Below are 25,028 nucleotides of genomic sequence, written 5' to 3' on the forward strand. Positions count from 1 at the left end.
CTTAGGTTGGGTTCCCTAGAAACAGAGCCCAAGTTGGGATCAGTGTTCATTGTTATTTTAGGAGCCTCACTGCTCCCTGCCTGCGGGCTGTGGGTAGGCCCATTCTAATCCAGTGTGCCTGGCCCACCTAGGTAGAATACAGTGTCTTTGGTAAGGAGATTGGGGACTGGCCTCCCAAGAGGCCCAGCGTTCCTCATGCAAATTGCTTTACCCAGGGACAAGCTCTACCTGCCTGGGGTCTCAGAGTGGGGCCTTCACCCCGTCACAAAACATCCTGTTATGCCAGGGGTCAAAAGCTCAAATGCCTCCAGGAACCAGAAGCCTGACAGACAGGGCAGCCTCCACTCAGCAACCATTGACTGTTACCCCGCAGAAATCTGGCACTCACAGTTGCTAAGTCTTTAATTTTTTTCAGGAGGAGCCAAAAATATTGAGTTTTATGTGAAATATTCTGGTTTTAAGCTGTTAGCTTGATTAAAAAATAACAACAACAAAACAAAAACAAACAAACAAAAAACAGGCAAAACAAAACTTGTCTGGGGCCTTATCTGGCCTAGGAGCTGTTTGTGAATTTGGTTTGAAGCCCCAATCCCATAACAATGGATGCCCACTTGCCCCACATTTGCATAACTTTGGGAGCCACTGCAGTGATCTGGGACTAAACAAAGATCAGCAGTGAATCGACTACAAAAGCTTCCATGATTTCAAAATAAAGGGTAACCTTCTTCAGCAAGGCCTGTGTGACCTCCCTGACCTGGCTTCTACCCTTCTCCACCCTTTCCCGCACCTCCTTCCCCCTACCCCCAATGTTATTTCACACCTAGGGCCTTTGTGGTAACCCGGCTCTTTATCCCGGAGATCCCTCCCTTCCAATTATCTAAGGGCACTCCCAGCATCTTTCAAGGATCCTTTCCTCCTTTCCCTGACCCCTGTTTTCTCTTCTGCTTCCTCCATTTTTTACAGTTGTTACCTCGTGACCCCATGTTTTTTACATGCCTGTTGCCCCAGCTGACCGAATCCCTGGAGGGAAGGAGTCTGGGTTTCTTCACCTCTGTATCCCCACTGCCTCATAGAGACCTGGTGCTTTCAACGCAGACTGGAGCAATGGAAAATCATGACTTTGACCATTGCCCTTCACATGTCAGAAATTCATTTGTGAAGAACGGGCCATTTTTATGTTAAAAAATTAAGTTGAAATCTGGTATTTATGAGATGAAAACTTGCTGCATCCTTTAATTTTTAAAATGACTACCTATTTTTGAAAAACAGTTGGAAAAAAAATACGTTTTAAAACCTACTCAGCTTTGGACCTCGCTGAGGCTTCCAAGATTCTGGAACTAGAGAATGGCTACAGTGACCAGCATTCGCTTTTTTTATAGACCCTCAAGGGTTCTCAGGGCTCATCTTAAAGTGGGGGATGAGACGGGAGAGGGGATGTGTGCTGTCTCCCTGGCAGGGCAGGAACTAGCTCCTCTGAATGAAATAGCACTTTCCACAGACAGCGGCCTAGGGTGTGAGGGCGAGCAAGCCGCAGTCGAAAGCCCCTTTGCATAATCCATTCTTAAATTGACTGAGGCTTGTACAGTTGTAAACTGAAACTCCAGAGGCAAACCCTGAGCGGTTACATTTTCTCGAAAAGAATGTTTCCCAGTCTGTCAATTATTTCCTGCTCTCCGTCCCTCCCCAACGCGCGCACACACCCAACTTTTGGTAGCCAGCTGCCTTGACATTGAGCCTCTCTCCTACCTGAAGTGGAGCACCTCAGGAAGCAGCGAGGCTGGCGTTTCATTCATAATACATGAACTCAGGGGAGGAGGGAGGCGGGGGCAGGGGCCTTTCATCTCTATTTAAAATTCCGGCATTGCAGCTGAAAGAGAAAACGACCTGGGAGTGAACGGCACCGGGGATGAAGCATTGCACGATAACGGCACAACCGAGAGCGTCAGCTGCCCGCCCGCCGGCTATTTATACCGCGCAGATTATGCAATCCGGCTCCAGCCATTCATGCCCCGACTGGGCCGCCGCACGCCCGGGGCGGGGGGGGCCTCATTCCCGGGCGCCGGGTCAGTTTCTAAGTTTGCATCATCCCCTGCATTACGAGAGAGCTTGGGTTTCCATTCCTGCCAGTGGGGCTTGGGGGAGACAGTTGGGCTACAAACTCACTTGGCACACACGACTGCTTACTTAAACATCATAATAAAGGCATCAGATCGCCCGAGGCGCGGCCCCGCCGCGCTCAGGGCTGAGCTCGGGGAGACCGGAAGGAACTGATAAACCGAGCGCTAATGACAACCCCTCCCTCCGGCGTCGGAAGTGTCCTCGGAGCGCCGGTCATTGAGAAATACCGAAGGGGCAGAGTGGGGGTGAGGCGAGGACAGGCCAGGGCGCAGCTGCGCGCGCCTCCCGGGGCGGGGAGCGGGGGCGCCGCGGCAGCTGGGGGCTTCTGGGGGCAGGGCCGCGGCGGGGCGGCGCGAACCTTTGGGCCCCGTGGAGTCCTCCCTAAATCACCCCCTCCCCGCCCCTGGGAGGGGGGAGGGCGAGTGATTACTCAGATCCCACCCCCGCCCCTGGGGAAATCTACACTCCCGGCCCTACCGGACGAGAGGGGGAGAAGGACACGAACGAGAGCGGATTGCAGAGGAGGCTAAAATGTCCGCTTCTCCTGGCGCCCGAGACAGGCGGGAGGGGTGGGGGCCGCGGCCGGCTTCCCAGTGAAACAGGACCTGCGGGGCTACTGAGCATGCCCGTCCCCGGCCGCGAAGGGTCGCTCCGGCTCCGCGCTCCGGGCTTTCCGGGCAGCCCGCGGGAAGGGCCCGGGTGTGGGTGCTCCCTCGCCCAGGACTCGGAACTGAGAAGCTTGTAGGTGGGGGACCTGCTGGGGGCCCCGCTGGGTTTGCGTGAAGTTGTGAGCAGATCGATATTACTTTTGAAGCTTTACGATCCTACTCTGACTGAACACTATTGATTTGTGTTCAGAGCTTCCCGCGCCCCCCTGTTCTGCTGGTTTTGGGGAGACAGGGATGTGGGTCCTTAGCTTTTTCAGCAGTGACATTCAATTAAAGCCCTAAATCTGTGATATCCCCTGTTCCAGCAACAATCCAATGGACTTTGATAACACCCTGTTGTTCAGATCAACAGGCGTATCCGAGTTATTCGCCCAATATCCTCATTTATTCTATGGAGCTGCAGGAGTCAGACTTACCTCAACCACGGTAATTGATGGGGAGGACCAAGAGGTGACCTGCCAGTAATGTTTCCATCAAAAGGCCCCTTTTGGGTGATGAACAAGGCAGCAGAGAACTGGCAGGCTTCATTTAAAGGAACATGAAGGACAGAGTGGAGGGGGCATTTGGTAAACCAACTTGCCAGAGAGAGCAAAGAGCTACCAGGAATCTGCATAGCACATTTAAGATTCCCAGCAACCCTATGTTGTGGGTATTATTCCCACACAACAGACACTGAACCCAAGGCTCAGTGGATCTAAGGGCCTACCTGAGATAGCCCAGCTGGAGTATGGCACCAGGTGATCCCAATGGGGACTTGGGGACTTCTGCACCTCAGAATATTTACCATTGTTCCCCTGGCAACCTGGTCCATAGGCTGGGCCAGTCGTTCACAGATATTAGCTGAGAGCTGGCTGAATGAGTGGTGATGACACCAATTTAACCTGCTCATAGAGCTGGCCTACCTGCAGAAATTAATAATCACCTCGCCTGCCACCTCGCCATTTGTGTACCTTGAAACTGGAGGGTGGAGCCCAAGAGATGCCCATAGGGTGGATAATTTTGACATGGGTAAGTGCTTGTGTTCTGGGAAGTTCAGGAATAACAGGGTGGGATCTCTTTCAGCACTCCCAGGGAGAAAAGCAACCGTGGCTAAAGGTGAGACCTGGGTGAGAGCAACCATGGCCAAAGGTGAGTCCTTAGCCTTCTGGGGATTTAAAGGACAATGAGATCTTGGCTTTGGTTAGTACTTTCTCACCAACTCTCAATGACCTCACAAACTGATAGACAAGCTTGGCCTTGTTATTCCTGTTTTATAAGGAAACTCACTTGGGGTCTCAGGACTGCTAGGAGAAAACCAGAACTAAGCTGTTCCATCCTCTGGTTCATGCCCTCCCCACCATCACACATCACCAGTGTGAACCCCACTCCATGTCCGCAGACATCATGGCTGTGATAAGCACAAAGCCCGGAGTAAACCATCAGTTTCTCCCTGACTCAAGGTGAAACTTTTTGGAGGATTTGTGGCTCCTAGATGCATGTAAATTTTAGGAATACTAAATGTGAGGCATTTATTTATTTGTTTAGAGACAAAGTTTCTTCTTGTTGCCCAGGCTGGAGTGCAATGGTGCAATCTTGGCACACTGCACCCTCTGACTCCTGGGTTCAAACAATTCTCCTGCCTCAGCCTCCGGAGTAGCTGGGATTATGGGCACCCACCACCACACCCAACTAATTTTTGTATTTTTAGTAGAGACAGGTTTTTGCCATGTTGGCCAGGCTGGTCTCAAACGCCTGACCTCAGGTGATCCGCCCACTTCGGCCTCCCAAAGTGCTGGGATTACAGGCATAAACCACTGCGCCCAGCCTGAGGCAAATATTTAATCTCTTAACCTGATGTTCAGTGGTTGCTATTTAGTTAACATCATATCTGGATTGTCCCGTGGACATTCAAGAGGATGGAAAAGTCTACTATGTTTGGAGAGCAGCAAGGGATAGGGACTATGTCCCTTGTTTCTTTTTCTTTCTTTCTTTCTTTCTTTTTTTTTTGAGATGGAGTTTCGCTCTTGTTGCCCAGGCTGGGGTGCAGTGGCGCAATCTTGGCTCACCGCAACCTTCACCTCCCGGGTTCAAGCGATTCTCCTGCCTCAGCCTCCCGGGTACCTAGGATTACAGGCACTCGCCACCACGCCCAGCTAATTTTGTATTTTTAGTAGAGACGATGTTTCACCATGTTGGTCAGGCTGGTCTCGAACTCCCAACCTCAGGTGATCTGCCCGCCTCGGCCTCCCAAAGTGCTGAGATTACAGGCGTCAGCCACTGCGCCCGGCCGGGGCTGCCTCTTAACGCGAGAATTTCCATAATTTCTACGGAAATGCAAACGTTTCTGGGCTGTGCTGGGCTTTGCACGAGTAATGATTCTTAAAAACATCCGTTCCTTGGCCGGGCGCGGTGGCCCATGCCTGTAATCCCAGCACTTTGGGAGGCCGAGGCGGGCGAATCACGAGGTCAAGAAATTGAGACCATCCTGGCCAACACGGTGAAACCCCGTCTCTACTAAAACTACAAAAATTAGCTGGGCGTGGTGGCGCGCGCCTGTAGTCGCAGCTACTTGGGAGGCTGAGGCAGGAGAATCACTTGAACCCAGGAGGTGGAGGTTGCAGTGAGCCTAGATCGCGCCACTGCACTCCAGCCTGGGCTGGGGACAGAGCGAGACTCCATCTCAAAACAAAACAAAAATCCGTTCCTCTATTGAGACAAAAAAGGAAAAAAAATCACAAGATTCACGTGAAACGGAAAAGCCTCTGCCTTTCAGAACCTTGGTAAAGTCGAACCCCCTCTCCTTTCTGGTTGGGTTGGGTTAGAGAAGCCAGCCCCTGGCACCTGCGCCGCCCCTACCTTCCCACCCTGCGGTGGGGGTAGTTGTTCCTCTGAGCCTGAGCACCTCTTCAGCTGTTTCACTCCCTCCCCTCCCTTGAGTTTCGCATCTCCGCCCCCGCCCAACCCCCCGATTTTTAATCTTGGGGTTTGGAAGGAGGGAGGGGGCAAAAACGGGAGCCAGATGTGTAAGAGTCCTCCGCTCCCGCCTCCTCTCTCCTCTCGGGCTTCCTAAAACCCGGAGCCCTAATCAAGGAGGATTCGGAGCCAGACGGTCGCGGCGAAAGCAAACAACTCGGCTCCGCGGCTCCCCCGGGAGTGGAAGCCAGGAGGGAGGGGGAGAGGAAGCCGGGCGTGCTCAGTAGGCGGGACAAAGTTTTTTTTTTTTTTTTCTCCCGTTTTTTTCGGTCGCAAGTAGGAAGCTTTTTGCACTCCACCACCTCTGGCCGCTGGGAAGACGTCATCGCTTCCGCCCTACTTCCTCCTCCTGTTGGCGGCGGTGAGAATCCAATATGGAGTAAATCGGTGGAGTCGAGAGATGGGGCTCGGACGGGGCGCCCTGCACTGCCTCCCAGGCGCACCTCCCCCGGCCGCCGACCGCTCCCCGGAACCGTGATTGGCCCGGCCCCCCGGGGGCGACCCCGGACCGAGTCCCCCCACCCGCGGCCGGCGCTCTCCTCCTCCTCGCAGCAGTCCCCGCCGCTCCAAGGCGCGCTTGTTTTTCTCCTGCTCTCCCCCACCGCCGTCCCCTTCCCAAATCTCGCCCCCTTTGCCCGCTCCCGAGCCCCCGGAGCCTCCGCCCGCCTCTCCCCACGGCGCTGCGGCGTTCACTCCCCTTGCAGCCTGCCTTTGCACCCCTTCCCCCAAACCTCACCCCGCTCCCTGCTTCCCCTTCTGCTGCGGCGCCCCCATCTCTAGCCGCCCCCCCTCCCCAAATCAGGCGATCTCCGGAGATGTGAAGAAGGGGGGCGAGCGGACAGGAAGATGAAGGGAGCAAAGCTGCCCGCCGCGGGACAGGCGTCTAGGTGAACAAGAAAATGACCGAAGAAACACACCCGGACGAGTAAGTTTGGTCGCGGGGTGGGACGAGGGTGCCCCGCGGGGGCAGCGTGGGGGCCGGGGCTGAGGATGCGGGCGGGGACGCTTATTGGGTGAACTTGGCGTGGGGTGCAGCGACTCGCTGACCTGTCGGGGTTGGGACGCGAGGCTTCCCTGCTTGTTGAAGTGAGGAGGGGGCAAAAACTGCTGCGGGCTGGCGGGCGCACGCCTAGGGTCGGCGGGCTGGTGGCCGCCCCGGGGGCCAAGGGCGTGCGGGTGACCTCCGGGCGGTCCCCGCTCCCTCTCCGAGGACTCACAGCACCCCCCCGCCCCCGAAATCCTCGGCGGCTGGAGCGGAAGACCTGACACCCCCACTCCGGCTTCCCGGGGCCGGTGGGTTTTTGCACAGTGACTTTGTGACTCCCGCCGCGCCGCGAGCCCCGCAGTCCGCTCCTGAGCCCACTGGGGCCTAGGCTCCGCCATTTCGTTTTCTTGAATCGCTCTCATTTGCATACCACATTTTCATTCATAAAAAACACGGCGGAGCGAGAGGAGGACGGGCGCGGGCTGCGCTGGGGTCTGGTGCGCCAGGGTCCCCGCGCGGGCCGGCGTGCTGGAGCCGCCCGAGGGGCCCCGCGGTGCGTGAGTGCCTGTGCACGCGCTTGTGGTCGGCACACGCGTCCTGCGGGGTCAGGCGCCTCGGGGCGGACCTAGGCGAGTGCGGCGGGGGCGTGCGGGGCAGCGCTCTGGGGGCGAGTGTGTGTGTGTGTCCTCGCGGGTGCGCGTGCACGGGCTTGTGCCCGGCCCGCAGGCCCGAGGGGAACAATGCTTGGGGCGCTCCGCCGGAGGGATCCCGGGCAGCCCCGCGCGGGACCCGTGACTGTCGCCAGCCCGGGGCGGAGGTGCAGCTGCCTCCTGCCTCGCGGTCCAGGGGTCCAGTTTGGCATTTTCTCTTCCTGGTCCGAGGCGTTTTCTGTTTCGGGTGCGACGGGGGCGGGGCCGCGGGGCCCGACACCTCAGGTCTTCTGCCTGGGGTCCGAGCGGTCATCGCGCGGCGGCCGCCGCTGCTGCTCAGTGGCTGTGCCCGCCACCAGCCACTTTTTTTTTTTTTTTTTTTTTTGTGAATAAGACGCTCTCCTTTATTGTCACATGATATCCCTCCCCTCCTCCCCTGCACATTCATAAATCCGGAGTCTGCATCGGTTCCTTTCATTCAGTGCTGCCATTAGCCAAGGTAGTGGCGGCGCGGGCTTGGGCTCAAAGAGCCGGTTGGCAGCCGCGGGGACGCGCCCTGGAGGGAGGCCCCGCGCGCGTCTTAGCAGTGGAGTGCGGGCTGCGGGAGGCGTGCTCCAGAGGCCCCAGGTCTTTTGCCCCCCGCAGGCATTGGGCCTCAAGAGTGCTGGGAGGGGAAGTGACTCAGGGCTGGGCGACAGGGAGGCTTGTCTCTTGCAGCAGGTGACAGTGTTGTGCTCTACTCTAAGAAATCTACTCACTTTATTAAATATACCCCCTTTATCCTTTGGCGTCTGCTGTTGCCAGTCTGGGCGGGAATGGGGCTGCTGTTTGGGGAAAGGAATTTCAATTTCCTTCCTGTGAGTCCCCAGGGAACTTTGACTGCAGTAACCCCTGATCTTCCAGACACCCGTCACAGGAGAGGATCCCTGCTGGTGTGCCTGTCGCAGATGTCCCACCACATCTGCTGGTGTTTCTATTTCAGACGTTTTGCTTTGTCTTCGTATATAGCATCTTAAAATGGTAAAATGAAAAAAAAGTTGCGCTTTTAGCGCTGAAATATAGAGAAGGATTATGCTTCTGGGCCTTGCTGCCTTGTGAACGTGGCCAATAAATCAGTATTTTTATGGGCCCTCGATTGTACCTGCACACAGAGTAGCAGCAGTGGCAGTGAGGTTGGTTGCTGTGCTCTGGCCTTGCAGATTCTTGGAGAGGTTTGACCGCTCTACCTTGGCTCCACTCCTTGGGAATACAGGCCTGACCTGGCCCTTTTTGTGGCAGCTTGTCAGCCTTGCATCTTTCTCCATCTGCTATCCAAAGCAGAAGGATTTCGAGTGGGATCACCAGCGAGGAAAGAATAGTTCCATTTTAGGCTCTCAGAGCAAGTTCAGCATGAAGCTGCAGCCTCCACTGCTGTCACAAGTCCAGTTGAGAGGATAGATATTTGAGGAGTTGTAGTTTCACTTAGAGGCTGAGAAAGCCTTGGCATCTTAGCCACTGAAGAAATGGGCTATAGGGGTTATTTTTAATGTGATGACCTTGGCACGAGACTTTACATGCCTGAGAAGAAAGCGACTTCGTGGGCTGTAAACTGCCATGGTAGCTACCGTCTATTATTATGTTCAACGTACCTGTGTAATGACGCATCTGAAAAATTCCTTTTAAGTGTTAGTGACAGTAAGGTTTCTCTCTCTGAATTACAGAGCTTGCTGTGATTGCTTTTTTGTTGTTCAGGTGTTGTTTGCTGCCACTGTCTTTAAGTCCAGAGCTAAAATTATTGTTTGATTAAGGTAGCCATATTTGCTTAGGTTCTTGCTAGATTCCTACTCTGGGTGAATTTTGTTCTATTTTTTTCTTGTAATGATTTTATGTTTGAGGTCTCTCAGATACCTTTTGGAACCAGGCAGGGGTTGTTACTTAAGAGAACTGTGGCATCAAACTGGAGACCTAGGGAAGATGTATTTGTACTTTTGGTAAAATAGACTTGATAGTCTACATATAGTAAAGCTTTTGTGGAATGGTCCAGATAATATGTTTCATTTAGCATCAGAATGCAGTAAATCAGAATCTTGCAAATGGTAAAACTGTGCTTAATTTAAAAACAGTTTTGTTTTCTAATGTTGTTTTCCATGTCAATTTAAAGTTCTTCTAATATATGGTAATTCAGGAAACTCTCTTTGCTCTTGTTGACGATGGTCCCAAAAGATACCTTGCATATAGAAAATACATTGACCATTCTTTCGTTCTCCCCCCCCCACAAAAATGCATGTTAAAATTTACAATTCTACAGACTTTTAAAAATATAATTTAAGAAGTAAAGAGCATCAGCAAACTATTGTAAGTCGTCCTCTGCGCATAGGAGTGGAAGTTTTTTAAAAATTAAAGCATTTGATCATGGCTATGAATGGCTTGGAAATTCGCAGACAAGATAAACCTTCCTGAACCAAGCTCTAACCCTGGAGACATCGAGCTGCCATTCAGCTTTCTCTTTTGTTCCTTTCATGAACTCTTCTCTGTAACTCACTCTTTGCTGGGAATGGATTTGCAGCTTCCCTTTCAGTCATATTTTTCCTAACGTCGAAAGGTTTCCCATTAATAAAACAGGCATAAGTATTTTTGCTGAAGCGTTTCAAAGACATTGCCGACATTGGGACTCTTGTACCTGAATAATTGAGCTTACTTCTCAAGAAATAAAAATACTGTTCTGTGAAACCACAATACTACTATCACATTTTACAAAATTAATAATTCCCTGATGTCTTTAACACTCTGCCTGAACTGTCTGCAAAAATGTCTTTTATAACTGGTTATTCAGCCAGAGACCAATAGAAGACCCCAAGTTAAATGCATTTGTAACATATATTTAAGGCTTAAGGCTTAGCCATTTTTATCACTTTATGATCTAAGGCAGTTTACTTTAGTATGTCATGTTGGTTTTATATGGAGTGGACAAAATGATAATAGACACTACCTATTTTGTGGAGCTGCTTTGAGAATTAAATGCGATAGCCTAGGTAAAGCTTATAGTACAGGACTAGGCATAAAACAGGTGTCCTGTGTGGCTCTGCAGGGCACTGAGATAGATTTCTTTCAAGCTCAGCTTAATTTTCAGATAACCCTGTGAAGAAGGTGTTACCCCATTTAACTGATGAGAAAGCCGAGGTCAAGTTAGCTGCCTGAGAAAGCAAACATTTTTAAAAGCACTTTATTCATTTAGTCTTCTTAAAAATCCTGCGAGGTAGATAGTATTATTATCTCTATTAAATACTGGGAGAAGTGAGGCCCAGAGAGGTGAAATCCTTTGCTCAAGGTCATGCTATGAGTAACTGAAGGAGCTGGGAATTGAGCACTCCAGTAGCGGGGTTCAGGAAGTGCTCTGTGCTCTTAACTAACCACTGTGAACCGCTGGGGGTGTCCAGCCTCAGTCGTTCTGACTCAGAGCTCGCAGCCTTTCTGCCAATCATGCTTGTTCATTATTCTTCTGAATTGGTGACAATCTGTCATTGCCATAATTTTTCTCACTTCACTTATCTTCCCAGAAAATGCTGTGAAGCATGAGGGGCATACTGAATTAAAATGGATTTAAATAAATTTGGGTTTGAGAATTCTGTGATACACCTTAAAGATAGTGGGAGTAGTGCAGATTCAGAGTTGGTTATTATTGGAATGTTAGATCTACATTAACTGAAATAACAGTTGTGGAAATTAAACTGATACAGTGAGTATTGATCCATTTTCTTTGTGTTAGCCTTAAAAAGGGGGGTATGTTTCTACTGTACATGAGTAGAACCCTTAAATGTTAAAAATATGGAGTTGTCTGTGCAGAATTAGAATATTGATTTATTCCTCAGAAAATCCCCACACTTCTGGAGACCCAGGCCCAGAGGATGGCTTGAGGCCAGGAGTTCAAGACCAGCCTGGGCAACATAGTGAGACCCTGTCTCTACCAAAAAATAAAAATAAAAAATTAGCCAGGTGTGGTAGCACACACCTGTAGTCCCAGCTACTCAGGAGGCTGAGGGGAGAGGATGGCTTCAGGCCAGGAGGTCGAGGCTGCAATGAGCTGTGATTGTGCCACTGCACTCTAGCCTGGGCGACAGAGTGACACCCTGTCTTAAGGAAAAAAAATGTTAAAAGCAAGACAAAACAAAACAAAAAAAACTGGAAAGACCTTAAGGAGCTTGTAAGCTAGGACCTGTCATAGTATAAAGTTAAGTGCCTAGTGCAAGGCTGAACAGCTAGTGAAGTAGTAGACCTGGAGTGGACTAAGCTCCATCAGCTGGTGGTGGTCTGGGTTTGTTTCCATGGGAATATTAGCAAGTGCAGCCTCCTTTCTGACTAAAGCTGGTCCCCTCTGCTTTCCTGTCCTTTTAACCAGTAAAATATATACAAAGTGGATCAGTAGCAATACCCAGAACTGTTTTGCCTTAGCAATTTGCTTACTTTTGCTTTTATTCTGAAATTCTCTTCTTTCTTCCTTCACTTCTCCAGTAGGTGACATTCTGCTTATGCCCCCAGCCATCTCTGAGCCATTGCGTTTGGGTGGTCCTTTTTGACTTTCCCACCACAACCCCTCCTCCCAGTCAAAATCAAGTTGAAGTCAAAATCCAAGTCAAAATTGATGCCTGTGTGTAGTATTTTTTTCCCTGCACTATATGGCAATTATCATTTCAAGTTAGGCTTATACCAAGCTACATTCTGCATCTGAATATGAGCTTTTTGGATTCAAGGTTACTTCTCAAATGCCTAGTTTTGGACCAACACCATTGGGCACATTGTGGTTGCTTAATGTCTATTGAATAAAATAATGGATTTAATTATTTTAAAGTGCTATTTCATCTCTACTGACTAATACAATAATTACAAATGTTGTATTTGGTTAACTTAGGGTATACATAAGCCTCCTTCTGAGAAACTCAACCATGAAGCCTCTGGTATTTTGTGGAAATTCCGCGCAGAACTATCTGGTGGTAGTGATCTGTCGTCATTGGTAACTCAAAACCAACTTTGATTCCATTATTGTTGCGAGAACTGACAAGTAGAAAATCTTGAGCACAATAAGACAGCGCCTGTTTCTGTGCCTCTGCAGGAGAACCTCTGCAGAAGTCACAATATTAACAATTTGCAATATCTGCAGGGTTCTGTCGGAGTCTTAACACTTGAGGGTGGATACAGCTGTGCCAATGAACTCCAATATTGGCATTATTCCTGTATTGCCAGCTGAACACAAATACAATCTAACGGCAAAATTTTCAGAAATTGAACAAGATTATAATAGAGGCAGACCAGAAAATTTTGGTGTATGTGATTATTTGTTTGGGCTTGTTTTTACTAAGATGAATTAGGCCAAGTTTTTAAAAAAGACTCCGTCATATCGATAAACTTGATAACTTACTCTTAGAAATATTTAAATATTAAATATTTAAAAATTACTATTTAAGACTAGAACATTGATGGTGCTTTTAAGGTATTTTCTAGGGCTTTTAGTGACTTTGAAGTAGAAGAAATATTTTGGGCTGGGCTTGGTGGCTCACACCTGTAATCCCAGCACTTTGGGAGGCCAAGGCGGGCGGATCACGAGGTCAGAAGATCGAGGCCATCCTGGCTAATACGGTGAAACCCCGTCTCTACTAAAAATACAAAAAATGTGGCGGGCGCCTGTAGTCCCAGCTACTCAGGAGGCTGAGGCAGGAGAATGGCGTGAACCCAGGAGGCAGAGGTTGCAGTGAGCTGAAATCGCGCCACTGTACTCCAGCCTGGGCGACAGAGCAAGACTGTCTCAAAAAAAAAAAAAAGAAATATTTTATATTGATGCTCCAGTGCCCCGTGGAGCAAAATATGTTTTTTTATATGCTTGCCCTGGGTAGGCATGAAGGATTGTTACACCTTGACATATGTCCTGTGTCATGGAAGGAAAGTCAGGCCAGGATCATAGGATTTTGCTAAATTAAGTAACAATTGTTTCCTAACTACCCATTTCCCTTTCTCAGGTAACCTTTATCAACATTATGTTCACATGTGGCATATTGCACACATATTATCAAATTGTGCTTATGTTCTTCCTGCTACTCTCAAAGGGTAGTTGAATATTTATTTAAAAACAAACTTTCTGTGTTTACTTGCACTTAGAGGGTAAAGGTAAAGAAACAGATTTTGACTTCACCCTTAGCATTTAACACTTGGAATGGAAGAGATTAGGACAAATATTGGAAGCTTCTAAAAGGTACGGTTTTGGCTCCTCTGTGTCCTGAAATAATGATTTTTTAGATCTGGTTGTTTTTGTTCTTCGATATATTTCCTGTGGTCCATTTATAAATGCTTAAACTTAATTATCAGTTACATTTTTTAATTGACTTTCATTTGTTCATCTGGTAATGACATTTTTGTCTTTCCATTTTCATTATTTATTCCTTTTGTTTCTTTTTCTTGTTGCTTTGCTTTGGCTCTGGCCTCCAGTACTGACCTTTCAGATACGCACTGTTTATTTTGTATTTGCATCACATACTAACTGAGAATGCACAGAGAAACTTGGCCCATCTGTCTTTCTAGGTGTAGGAATAGCTTTTTTTTTTTTTTTTGGAAACAAGGTCTTGCTGTGTTGTCCAGGCTGGAGTATTCAAAGCAATCCTTCTGCCTTGGCCTCCTGAGTAGCTGGGATTGTAGGTATGCGCCACCACACCTGGCTAATTTTTAAATATTTAGTAGAGATGAGGTCTTGTTATGTTGCCCAGGATGGCCTTGAACTCCTAGCCTTAAGCAGTCCTCCTGTCTCGACCTTCCAGCGTGCTGGGATTATAGGCATGAGCCACCTGCACCTGGCATGGGAATAGCTCTATTTTTTATTTTTATTACTTTTTTTTTTTTTTTAGAGCCACCTGCACCTGGCATGGGAATAGCTTTATTTTTTGCTTTTATTACTTTTTTTTTTTTTTTTTAGAGATGGGGTCTTGCTGTGTTGCCCAGGTTGGAGTGCAGGGGTGCAATCATGGCTTACTGGAGCCTTGAACTCCTGGGCTCAAGCAGTGCACCCATCTCAGCCTCCCAAGTAGCTGGGATCACAGGTATACACCACCATGCCCCGTGAGAATAATTTATTAACCCTCATACCCATGGCCTGGTAGAATGCTGAGCACATAGTAGGCTTTCTGTAAACATTTATCAATTGGTTGAAGTAAATATTCAGTAACTGAAAAAATAATTGTACCTTGTATAAAAATTTAACAATTTTTCACAATTTAAAGATAATTTAACAATTATCTTTTTTGGATACCTATATCCAAAAAAGACTTTGAGTTGCTTTTTCAAAACTACTAAAGGAGAGGCTGCCATGATGGTAGTGGAAGAATCATGGACTTTGGAGTGAGACCATACCTCTTCCCCCACAAAGGGACCCTGCTAAGTATCCTAAGCCACCAGCCCTGGGTTAATGTAAGTGAAGTTCATTATGCTGTATACCTGATAGGCTGTTAAAAAGTAGAAATGGGCGGGGCATGGTGGTTCATGCCTGTAATCCCATCACTTTGGGAGGCCGAGGCGGGCGGACCACCTGAGGTCGGAAGTTCGAGACCAGCCCAACCAACATGGAGAAACCCCATCTCTACTAAATATACAAAATTAGCTGGGCATGGTGGCACATGCCTGTAATACCAGCTACTTGGGAGGCTGGGGCAGGAGAATCGCTTGAACCTGAGAGGTAGAGGTTGCACCGAGCAGAGATAGTGCTGAGCAGAGATCGCGTCATTGCACTCCAGCCTGAGCAACGAGAGCGAAACTCCATCTCAAAAGTGTAAATGGGGTAGCCTAGGTAAAACATTTTAGCACAGCACCTGATAAATTGAGATTCAGTGGCATCCATCTACCCCAGGTCTGTCCCACATCATGTAATAAGGTGTTCTTTTCGGAATTTACAAGGCAGAGGAGATCCATGAACTTTTCAAGGCAGGAAATGAGATTTTCACTTTATACCTTAGAGAGCTGAAATGACTTGCTCAAGGCTCCTCAGGGAGCTTGTGGGAGGATAATTAGGATTTAGAAGTCATGTTCTAAGACTGACTGTTTCTTTTGGCTTTCTAATGCTGTCCTGGTAGTTTTTGTACTGTGATAATCAATGATGCCCAGCTGACCATTGGCCCCTTTACTCAGTGATCCCAGTTAGCTGTGCTTTTTGAGATTCTGAGTTTTATAGCTTGTCTGTTCTCTTAGGGTAAGAGTACCTACCTGTAGTAGCATCCTTGGCTCCCCTGCTATCCCTGTGCCATTCCTGATATGTGGTCTAGAAATCTTATTACCAACAGCATTCAAATTGTCTCTAAAACAAAAGTCAGTAGGCTTGGTGGGGATGGGTGGAACTGACCATCCTCTTAGGAGTCACTTGGCTTATGACATGTTTTGTCCACTTGAATGCCATGTTTGGAGTTTCATTTTATTTTTCCAGCCAAGGAATAAAATGGATGATGGAGTGGGAATACAGATGTAGCGCTAGACTAGAGGTTTAATTTGTCAACATCCCAGTAATTTTACTCATTTTTATAGATCTTTTAAAGCAGCATATGTGTGACTGTAGTCTTAATATAGTTATTAGATTTCTCCCCTTTGCTTAAAGGCTAAGTCAAGTTTGATTTTGCTCAGACTCAGACTCCCAAAGCAAATCTGCCTTGCTAGAATGATGTGCCTGGGCTCAACAGCTCACCTCTGGCCCTGGAGGCCTAATAATGGTTGCCTTCTCATTGATCTGTGTGTGAGCACATTTCAGAACAGTACTCTGCTGTTTGTAAAAACAAAAAACAACAACAAAAAACCTTTGAAGACCCTACCGTCCATTCTAAGATGTCTTTTGTACTAAGGAAAATCGGGGATACTAGATTATAGGTGTTGATTTGGAGTGTGGTAGACCATGAATCTGAATAACTTGAATTAGAATGTACTTAGGCCCCAATTGCAAAATTATGTATAAATTATTGTATTGGATAAAATAAATGAGTGGAAGTACAGCCAGAGGAGAGGTAGCCACTAGCCATTGAATGCCTACCACATGCCATTCACTTACTGCAAATATAGAGCACCTAGCCTGCCATACAATACCAGACCTGTGGCTCAGGAAGTCCCTGCCCTCAGGGCGCTTATATTCTAGGGTGCTAGACAGTTTCATCTGCTTTAAGGTGGGAGGACAGCCCTCTTGATGACTGACTGACTGATTACTAGAGTTGTTTTCCATTTTCTTCCCCTACTTCCTGCTGGGTTCCTCCTAGAGCTGCAAACTAGAAATGTGAAGTGTTGGGGTTCTCATATTTGGGGAGGGGAACTCTTCATGCACAGCATTGACAAAGGACCTACAGGCCCCTTGCCAGAATCTTCGAACAAGCAAGCTTTTCAAGTCGTTTTTAGGTATGAGAGAAAGAATGAGTGAAGGTGAGAGAGAGAGTGTGTGAGTGTGTGTGTGTGTGTGTGTTGTACGTACGTACAGGCACGTACACATTCACACATGGGTGGAATATGTCTAACAGTCAAGTGTCCACATACCACAGGTGAGGAAAAGATTCTGAGAGGGCACTGTCTTGCCTGGGGTCACACACACAGCAGGATTTGTTATTTTTAACCCAGGTCCTTTGACTTCAAATCTTAACATCTGTAGAACAACACTCTGGGTTACAAGCTCTCACAGGGCCTCAGTTTTCTCGTATTAAAAAATGTGTTGCCTGAATAGCTTAGTTTATATTACTGTTGAGCAAATGAAATTAGAACTCATTTAGAATCCTGTAAACACCTCACAACTATGCAGTGACATTTCTTCCTCGCATTCCTGTTCAGCTCTTCTATGAAGTAGGGAGCCAGTGCCCATCCAGGTGGCCTTTTCTGTACTGAGATATAAACAGCAACTCTACAAATACTTGTTTTGGAAAGAGTAAGCCAACTTACCCCTGATGGAAAGCTTGTGAGAGCAATATGTCCAATACCTGGACCTGCATTGTAGCCTTGCTGTTTTGAGGGGAGCATCCTGTAGCGGTCCTTCTCAAACCTGAACTTACATAGGGATTCCCTGGGGAAATCTGGTAAAATGAAGATTCTGATCCTGAGATTCTGCATTCTTAACAAACTTCCCAGTAATGATGCCACTGAGGGTTCATGGGCTTATCCATGGCTGTGATGGTTTGTCTTCATTGTCCAGACCCTAATAAAAAGATGACTTCACATCTTTGGCATTTTGAATGTTTGCTGAAGAGGCTCATTTGATAAGAAGGTGGTGCTCATGCACTGAGAGGTATCATCAGGTGCCTGCCCTTCCCCATTCTTGGCAGGACTTCCAACTTTGAGGTACAGCTTGATTTTAGATAGAAATGTACTAGAAGAATTTTTTCTTTTCTTATGGCTGAAAGAGTTCTTGGTGAATGCCAGAAGACCCACGAGATCCATCACTTAAAAAGAAACGTGAAGTCCCAAACTGTGTGTGTAATGTCTGACTGTCAGCTGGCATTCTGCACCTTCCAGACAAATCAGTCATGTATGCACGGAAAGGCTGCCGCCCTGGGAAGCTTGGGCGCTCAGCCCTAGAAGAAATCACAGGAAGTAATTAAACTGAGAAGGTCAGAGAAAGAGGAAGTGGTTGTGTTGTTTCTGATGCAAAGAGCATTGTTGTTACTGGGAATCAAGATGATGATGTTTAAATCTCTTGGAATGTGACTGCTTGGGAATTTGATTGTATTGTGGCCCTTTTAGTTTATTCTTTTAGACATCAATGTAGTTAGGAAATGAATTGCTTTTAGTTCTTATCAGGAATCCCCACGTGCCTAAGCAGAAGTCTTAAGCGGGAGTTGCTTGTAGCTTGGCAAATTGCACTTAAATGAAATGAATGTCAAGACTATTAGAGGTTAATTTTAGGTGTCTGGAGTTCTCCCTAATTCTCCTGATTAAACACTTTAACATAATAGTTTCCTTAATTGGAATAATGATGGAATATTAGCATGCATATTAAACCATTTACCCAAATTTGAATAGGGTTAAAATGCAAATTATCCATCACTTGTCAGTGCTTACTCTTTAGAGATAATTCTGGTGAGAAATCGGAAAGAGACTGGAATGTGAATTGGAATAGGGTTTTCTACTTGACGCAGCTTTGCTGGGAAAGACAAGAATAAACTAGAGGACTGAAATAAGTGAGAGGCCCCTTTGTTTCCCCCCAAAAGAGGTACTAAAAATACAAAGGCCTGTGCTGTCAGTAACTCCAACACGGAGGTGGGTACAATGGGGAATCTGAAACTAACCATAGACCCTCTGGTTGTATCTTCATTAGGTTGTCATATTTTTCCTTTTTTTTTTTTTTTTTGAGACAGAGTCATGCTCTATTGCCCAGGCTGGAATGCAGTGGTGCAGTCTTGGCTCACTGCAACTGCCGCCTCCCAGGTTCAAACGATCCTCCCACCTCTGCCTCCCAAGTAGCTGGGACTACAGGCAAGCACCACCACGCCCGGCTAATTTTTGTATTTTTAGTAGAGAAAGGTTTTCACCATGTTGCCCAGGCTGGGCTCGAACTCCTGACCTCAAGTGATCTGCCCGCCTCAGCCTCCCAAAATGCTGGGATTACAGGTGTGAGCCACGGCACCTGGCCTGGCTGTCATATTTTTCTTTCAGAGGAAGGTGACTAAAACTTAAGGTCTCTCCCCAGCATTTACATATCTCATCTGCAAGTCTTGAACTGTTGCTACCACCCAGTGGTTTCCAAACAAGTGTCTGGGAAACCATATGCACTCCATGCATTTTTGTGAACCAAATACGTAAGTCTCCCAAGTACATGTATTACTGTCTTTCAGTGTATGTAGCTACATTTATAGAATAATAAAATACAACCTTATGAAAATACTACTGAATTCACAGTGGATGTTTGGCATATATTTTTCTTGGCTCAACAGTTAATTAAAAAAAAAAAAAACCCCCCCACACAACTATAATCCCTGTGAAGGGAAGTGCTCCCTGAATTTTTTCCCTTTGAGTCCTTGTGCTTGGAAAGTTGGGAATTATTGTTATGAACCGCATTCTGGATATAAGAACGTAAGTGTGGGCACTCTTTGGGGGTGAGGGATGAATACACAGAGGGTGCCTTGGTACTCTAGAGTGGATTTAGTGGAAGGTCTGAAGGAAAGCAGAGGACGTTTAGTTGGAGTTGGATGGGGGGAATTGCAAGTGAGTCTAACCTAGAGACTAGGTATAAAGTTGGGTCTTCTGATTAAAGGAGGAAGAGTTAGGGTAGTGAATCTTCTGTCTTCCAGTTCTGTCCCCTTTCTACTCTTGGAGTTAGCATTTGTGTGAATACCTTGTCTGTGTGGTGCACAAGTGGAAAAGAGGATACACTCAACACTAAAAGCTCTTGAATGTGGATACCAAGTCTAAAGAAGATAGGTACCCGGTTGCCAAGTGTAATAAGTTCTGGGATGGGAGTCAGAAAACTTAGGTCTGCCACTGACCTGCTGTGTGACCTTGAGCAAGATAGTCAGCATCCCTAGACTCAGTTTTCTCATCTCTAAAATAAAGGGATTGAATAATAAAGTAATATTGAAGGACTCTTTTCATTCTAAATGTTGCAAGCAGAATTTATATTTTAAAAAAAAAAACTTTTTTTTTTTTTTTTTTTTTTTTGAGACGGAGTCTCGCTCTGCCGCCCAGGCTGGAGTGCAGTGGCCGGATCTCAGCTCACTGCAAGCTCCGCCTCCCGGGTTCACGCCATTCTCCTGCCTCAGCCTCCCGAGTAGCTGGGACTACAGGCGCCCGCCACCTCGCCCGGCTAGTTTTTTGTATTTTTAAAGTAGAAACGGGGTTTCACGGTGTCAGCCAGGATGGTCTCGATCTCCTGACCTCGTGATCCGCCCGTCTCGGCCTCCCAAAGTGCTGGGATTACAGGCTTGAGCCAAAAACTTTTTTCTTATAAGGATAATATTCTTGTTTTAAATAGAAAAAAAATTGATAAGAAATTAAAGGCCGGGTGCGGTGGATCATACCTGTAATCCCAGCACTTTGGGAGGCTGAGGCGGGCAGATCACTTCAGGTCAGGAGTTCGAGACCAGCCTGGCCAATATGGTGAAATCCTATCTCTACTAAATATACAAAAACTTATCCAGGGGTGGTGGCAGGCGCCTGTAGTCCCAGCTACTTGGGAGGCTGAGACATGAGAATCACTTGAACCCTGGAGACGGAGGTTGCAGTGAGCCAAGATTGTGCCAGTACACTCCAGCCTGGGCAAAAGAGTGAGACCCTGTCTCAAAAAAAAAAAAAAAAAAAAAAAAAAAAAAGAGAGAGAGAAAGAAAGAGAGAGAAAAAGAAAGAAAGAGAAAAGAAATACTTGTCACTGCACCAGCCAGGGGAGAGTTCACTTTCGACAAGGTGAGTCTTGAGTCTTTGAGGACTCAGAAAAAGATGATGGTAGTATTTGGGGGAGGACACAGGTCAGCAAGGTGGAGAGGAGACATCTCATGTCCAAAGGTTTCTTCCACAGATAGGGACACTGCATGTCTGAGTTTATGCTGGGGGAGCTCAGAGAAAGCCGGTCATGTCAGCTGAGGCTAAATTTGGGAGGATATTGAGTACCAGCCAGGCTGACAAAGTATGTATTTGGACTTTTGTTCTTTGAGTAGAACAGAGCTGGTTGAGACTTTGAAACAAAGAGACGATGAAGTGATATGTTGGTAGAATCAAACAGATTAGTTAGAGTGCAGGCTAGTATGGAGTCAGGGAGACCACTAATAATTCTGTCTGACAGATCTCAGCTGGATTTTTCTCTCTGACTTTAGTTAAATGCAGTGAGCATGGATATAGAAACCTATGTTCTGGCCGGGTACGGTGGCTCAAGCCTGTAATCCCAGCACTTTGGGAGGCCGAGACGGGTGAATCACGAGGTCAGGAGATCGAGACCATCCTGGCTAACACAGTGAAACCCCGTCTCTACTAAAAAATACAAAAAACTAGCCGGGCGAGGTGGCGGGCGCCTGTAGTCCCAGCTACTCGGGAGGCTGAGGCAGGAGAATGGCATGAACCCGGGAGGCGGAGCTTGCAGTGAGCTGAGATCCGGCCACTGCACTCCAGCCTGGGCGACAGAGCGAGACTCCGTCTCAAAAAAAAAAAAAAAAAGAAAGAAACCTATGTTCTGAAGAGGTGTTTGTTGGTGAAGATTGTCAAAGGGGCTGTGAAATTCAGAACAAAATTAGCCAACTTATTTTGTAAATTAGACATACGGCCTAAAATTACCCAAGTGAAGCTTTGTTTTTGTTTGGTTTCAGTATTGTTACTTCTCACAGCACTCATCAGCGAAGTGGTGAATGCTTTGCCCTTTCTCGTTTAAGTAAAATGGTTTCCATCTGACCATAACGTTTTAGAACTAGAGAGGATTTTAGGAAAATACCAGCGCAGCTCCCTCTTTTTCACACCTAATTTGCAATCTGGAGAGGCTGAGTGACTAACTCAGGGTCACAAAGCTAGTTAGTTTGGGCTACATCAATGAGATATCATCTGGTTCCAGGCCTGTTTTGGGTACTGTGTTAAACATTCATGACAACTACTTTGAGTTATTGAACCATCAGGAGATACGAAAAAGATGGTGGAAATTAATTGAGAAAAAGGTGGCCCAGGTAGATGTTGAACCACCAGCATTGAACAGATGGCTAGCCTTGGTCACACCCTGCATGAGTTGGAGGTAGATGAGCTTCCCAGATGCTGTTCTTGTGTAGTAGCTCTCCTGAACATGGTAGGGAGGGGTCTGGGTCTTAAGCTTTGGTTTCTGCATGTTGTGTTCCAGGTACAGGAGCACTGGGAGTGGAGGCAGGGAAGGGCCTCCAGCTCACTATCCTGGGAGAGAGAAGGTGGGTCCTTAGATGATCAGTTGAAATACATGTGAAGTTCCAAGGTTTTTGCACCTGGGCACCAGAAAAATGTTTATGAAACATTACCTATGCTTGTTCTTCCTCCCCTGCTCCAGCGCCTTCTGTTCTCCCCATGTGTTTGCTTTTGATGTTAACTGCCAAGGCGGTGTGGTCATAGACAGCAGGAAGTAATATCTGATATGCAGGTCTCCTGGGGTGGGGGAAGGTGGGTGCCAGGATGGGAAGGGTGGCGGTTTTGGCACATTATTGTGAGAACTCTGTGCACTTAGAAGCCAACAGGTGCTGTTATAGCAAAGAGAGAGAAGTAGTTGTTGACTGTCTGGTTGTACATATAACCAGCATTTTTTATGGTAGCTTTTTACTCTTAAGTTTTTATAAGGCCACTGCACCATAGATTAGCTCCAAATAAAGTGGGGCTTGTCCTCTGTACTGAATCACAGAGCTAGGAAGAAGTATCATGGCTAAGGGCATGTACAAACCTAGGTTTGAGACAGAATGAAAATAGTCCCCAAACCAAGACACACTATCCAGAGATCCCAAGGTCCCACAGACGCCTAGGAGGACACCCACCCAGCTTTGCCATGGTAAGGCTTGATCCATTTCCCAATCCTGCTTTGAAACTAGATTTTACCGTAAGGACTTCCATTGGGATAACAAGATTCATACTGCTTGTGTAGGACAGGAAACTTGTATTTTTTTAAAAATTTCCTTCTCTTGGGCTTCCAACTACCCCCTCCCCTCTGCTTTTCTTGTTAATCCGCATCAGCTGGGCATTCTTCTTAGCATAAAGGATCCCTTGTGAGGCTAAACAGTGAGGGGAGTTTGGTTATAATGGCTTACCTGTAGACCCACGCTTCCACACTCTCTTGTTCAGGATGGAGCAGTACAACAGTGACCAGGAGAACTAGATGTGTGTGGTTCATTTCCCATCCCCTCCCTGGGCAGTGTGTTGGTTGGCATGCAGCCTGAAATAGACACCCCCCCAACTGTCTTAACAAGGACAGTTTAGCAACAAAACCAGAGGCCCCAAGGAAGAACATATCTGAGGTTGCTTGGGGATGTCACCAAGGAGAAACAACACTCTTCATCTCTCCCATCTTAACCTTTCTTATCCCTAGACCGATTGAATCTGAATGTCACCCCCATCCTCCCATCCTCCTGAGTTGATATTTTAAAAATCCAAGAGATTCTAACATGCTTTAACTCATCGGGATTTGGAAGGGGCAACACCCAATCAAACCTAGAAGGTTGCAGCCAACCTAGGCAGTATTGACCAGGGAGCAGCTAGTCTTTTTAAAGATCCTTCTCTCTCTCTTCTGCCCATTAATTCATCACGATTTATCTGTCATACTGGGTGGTATTTAAAAGATGACACACATTCGTATTAGTGAGCTGAGGAGAGGAATGTTGCTCCTTCCCTCTCACCCTTTGTTCTTTCTCATTTCAAATTAGGTGACCGATAACCTCCCAGGGAGGCATATACCAAATGGATGTTACATGTGAAGAGAATCGTAAGAGTCAATAAAAAATAAATTCTAATTGTTGATCCAAAGAGTCTCTTTGAATAAATAACATAAAATAAAAATAAAATCACCTACAGTGGTCCAAAATTATAACTGGTTTTTATTTTTATTTTTAAAGGTTTGGCTGAAACTTTAAAAGGTCTATTAATGTTTTCAGAAATTTTCCTTGGTGATATAACACAGATGCCTTTAGGATATGAATTTAGCTATTTTAATGGTTAAAGCAGTAAATATAGAGGTGCTTTAAAATGTTGCCCCCTTTTGGTGGAGTGGGGGCCAGTTACTTTACAGGAAACAGGAATAATTCCTTGTATTTGAATTTTTTTTTTTTTTTGGACAAACCTTTGTTAACATAGGATTGGTATTTGCTTAAATTTAAAGGAAAGCAGAGCTATAAAATCATATGCTTTTACCTAGAAATAAAAATACATTCACTTAAAACAGATGTCTCTAACAAAGACTGATGCCAGGTTTTAAGATTGTATCTTGTCACCCAAAGTGTGGCACTGCGTGCAAATGTGGGGAAGGCCCAAAAGTTGTTTTAATGTCTTAGGAGAAAATGTGAAGGGCATACATAAAAATGGGACAGAATCTTACATATCAGTGTGAATGTACTTAATGCCACTAAATTGTATAAAAATGGTTAAAGTGGTAAATTTTATGTTATGTATATTTTAATATGATTAAAACATTTTGTTTACGCTAGTTGTGATGGCTCATGCCTGTAATCCCAACAATCTGGAAGGCCAAGACAGGAGAAGAGGAGTTCAAGACCAGCCTGAGCAATATAGCAAGACTCTCTCTCTACCAAAACAAAAAAAAAATTTTTTTAAACGGGACAGAGTCAACTAATGACTTTATAAGAACTCAGAGAAACACTTCCCTCCTGAAAAATGGAATCCTGGACACAACTATCTGGCTCATACTCCCCAGAAGCTGACTCTCCTATTTACATCCTTATTTATAGATTTCTAGCTCCCAGTCAATTTCTTCCTAGTCCCCTCTGCAACTCTGTTCTCCCTGTCCTGCCCCAAAAGCTCCCTTCACAGAAATTTAAAGATCAACTTTGCGATTACTCCAGTAATGGCCAAAGTCTTGCATCTCCTTAAGGTTCCTGCAGTTCACCAAGCATATACATTACTTTCTGTAGTACCAGTGCATCTTGACAAGGGGTTGGAACCTCTGAGAATGCTCTAGAAGTCTGAATTACCTGGCAGTAGAGCAAACAGCAGAGCTGGGTCTTAGTTGTGGGTGGTGGGGATGATGATCCCAGA

At 46.6% G+C, this 25,028-nt stretch overlaps 1 protein-coding gene and 1 long non-coding RNA gene across 3 annotated transcripts in view; one reads left to right on the forward strand and one right to left on the reverse strand.

Annotated features, from left to right (window-relative positions):
* LOC144333760 (uncharacterized) overlaps window positions 1–2,290 on the reverse strand; it is a 199,442-nt gene extending 197,152 nt beyond the window's left edge. Inside the window, exon 1 of the long non-coding RNA XR_013402753.1 lies at window positions 1,747–2,290. This is a non-coding gene — a long non-coding RNA (uncharacterized LOC144333760). The remainder of the gene's footprint in view (window positions 1–1,746) is intronic.
* A 3,738-nt stretch (window positions 2,291–6,028) lies between these two features.
* SPRED2 (sprouty related EVH1 domain containing 2) overlaps window positions 6,029–25,028 on the forward strand; it is a 126,483-nt gene continuing 107,483 nt past the window's right edge. The window contains exons 1-2 of one of the 2 annotated variants that reach the window (XM_077958313.1): window positions 6,029–6,099; window positions 6,541–6,663. In XM_077958313.1, the coding sequence (XP_077814439.1) occupies window positions 6,638–6,663 (26 nt within the window). In that variant the 5' untranslated portion in view covers window positions 6,029–6,099; window positions 6,541–6,637. 2 annotated transcript variants of the gene reach the window in all.

Source organism: Macaca mulatta, chromosome 13 (genome assembly GCF_049350105.2).
Source record: "Macaca mulatta isolate MMU2019108-1 chromosome 13, T2T-MMU8v2.0, whole genome shotgun sequence".
Classification (NCBI taxonomy): domain Eukaryota; kingdom Metazoa; phylum Chordata; class Mammalia; order Primates; family Cercopithecidae; genus Macaca; species Macaca mulatta.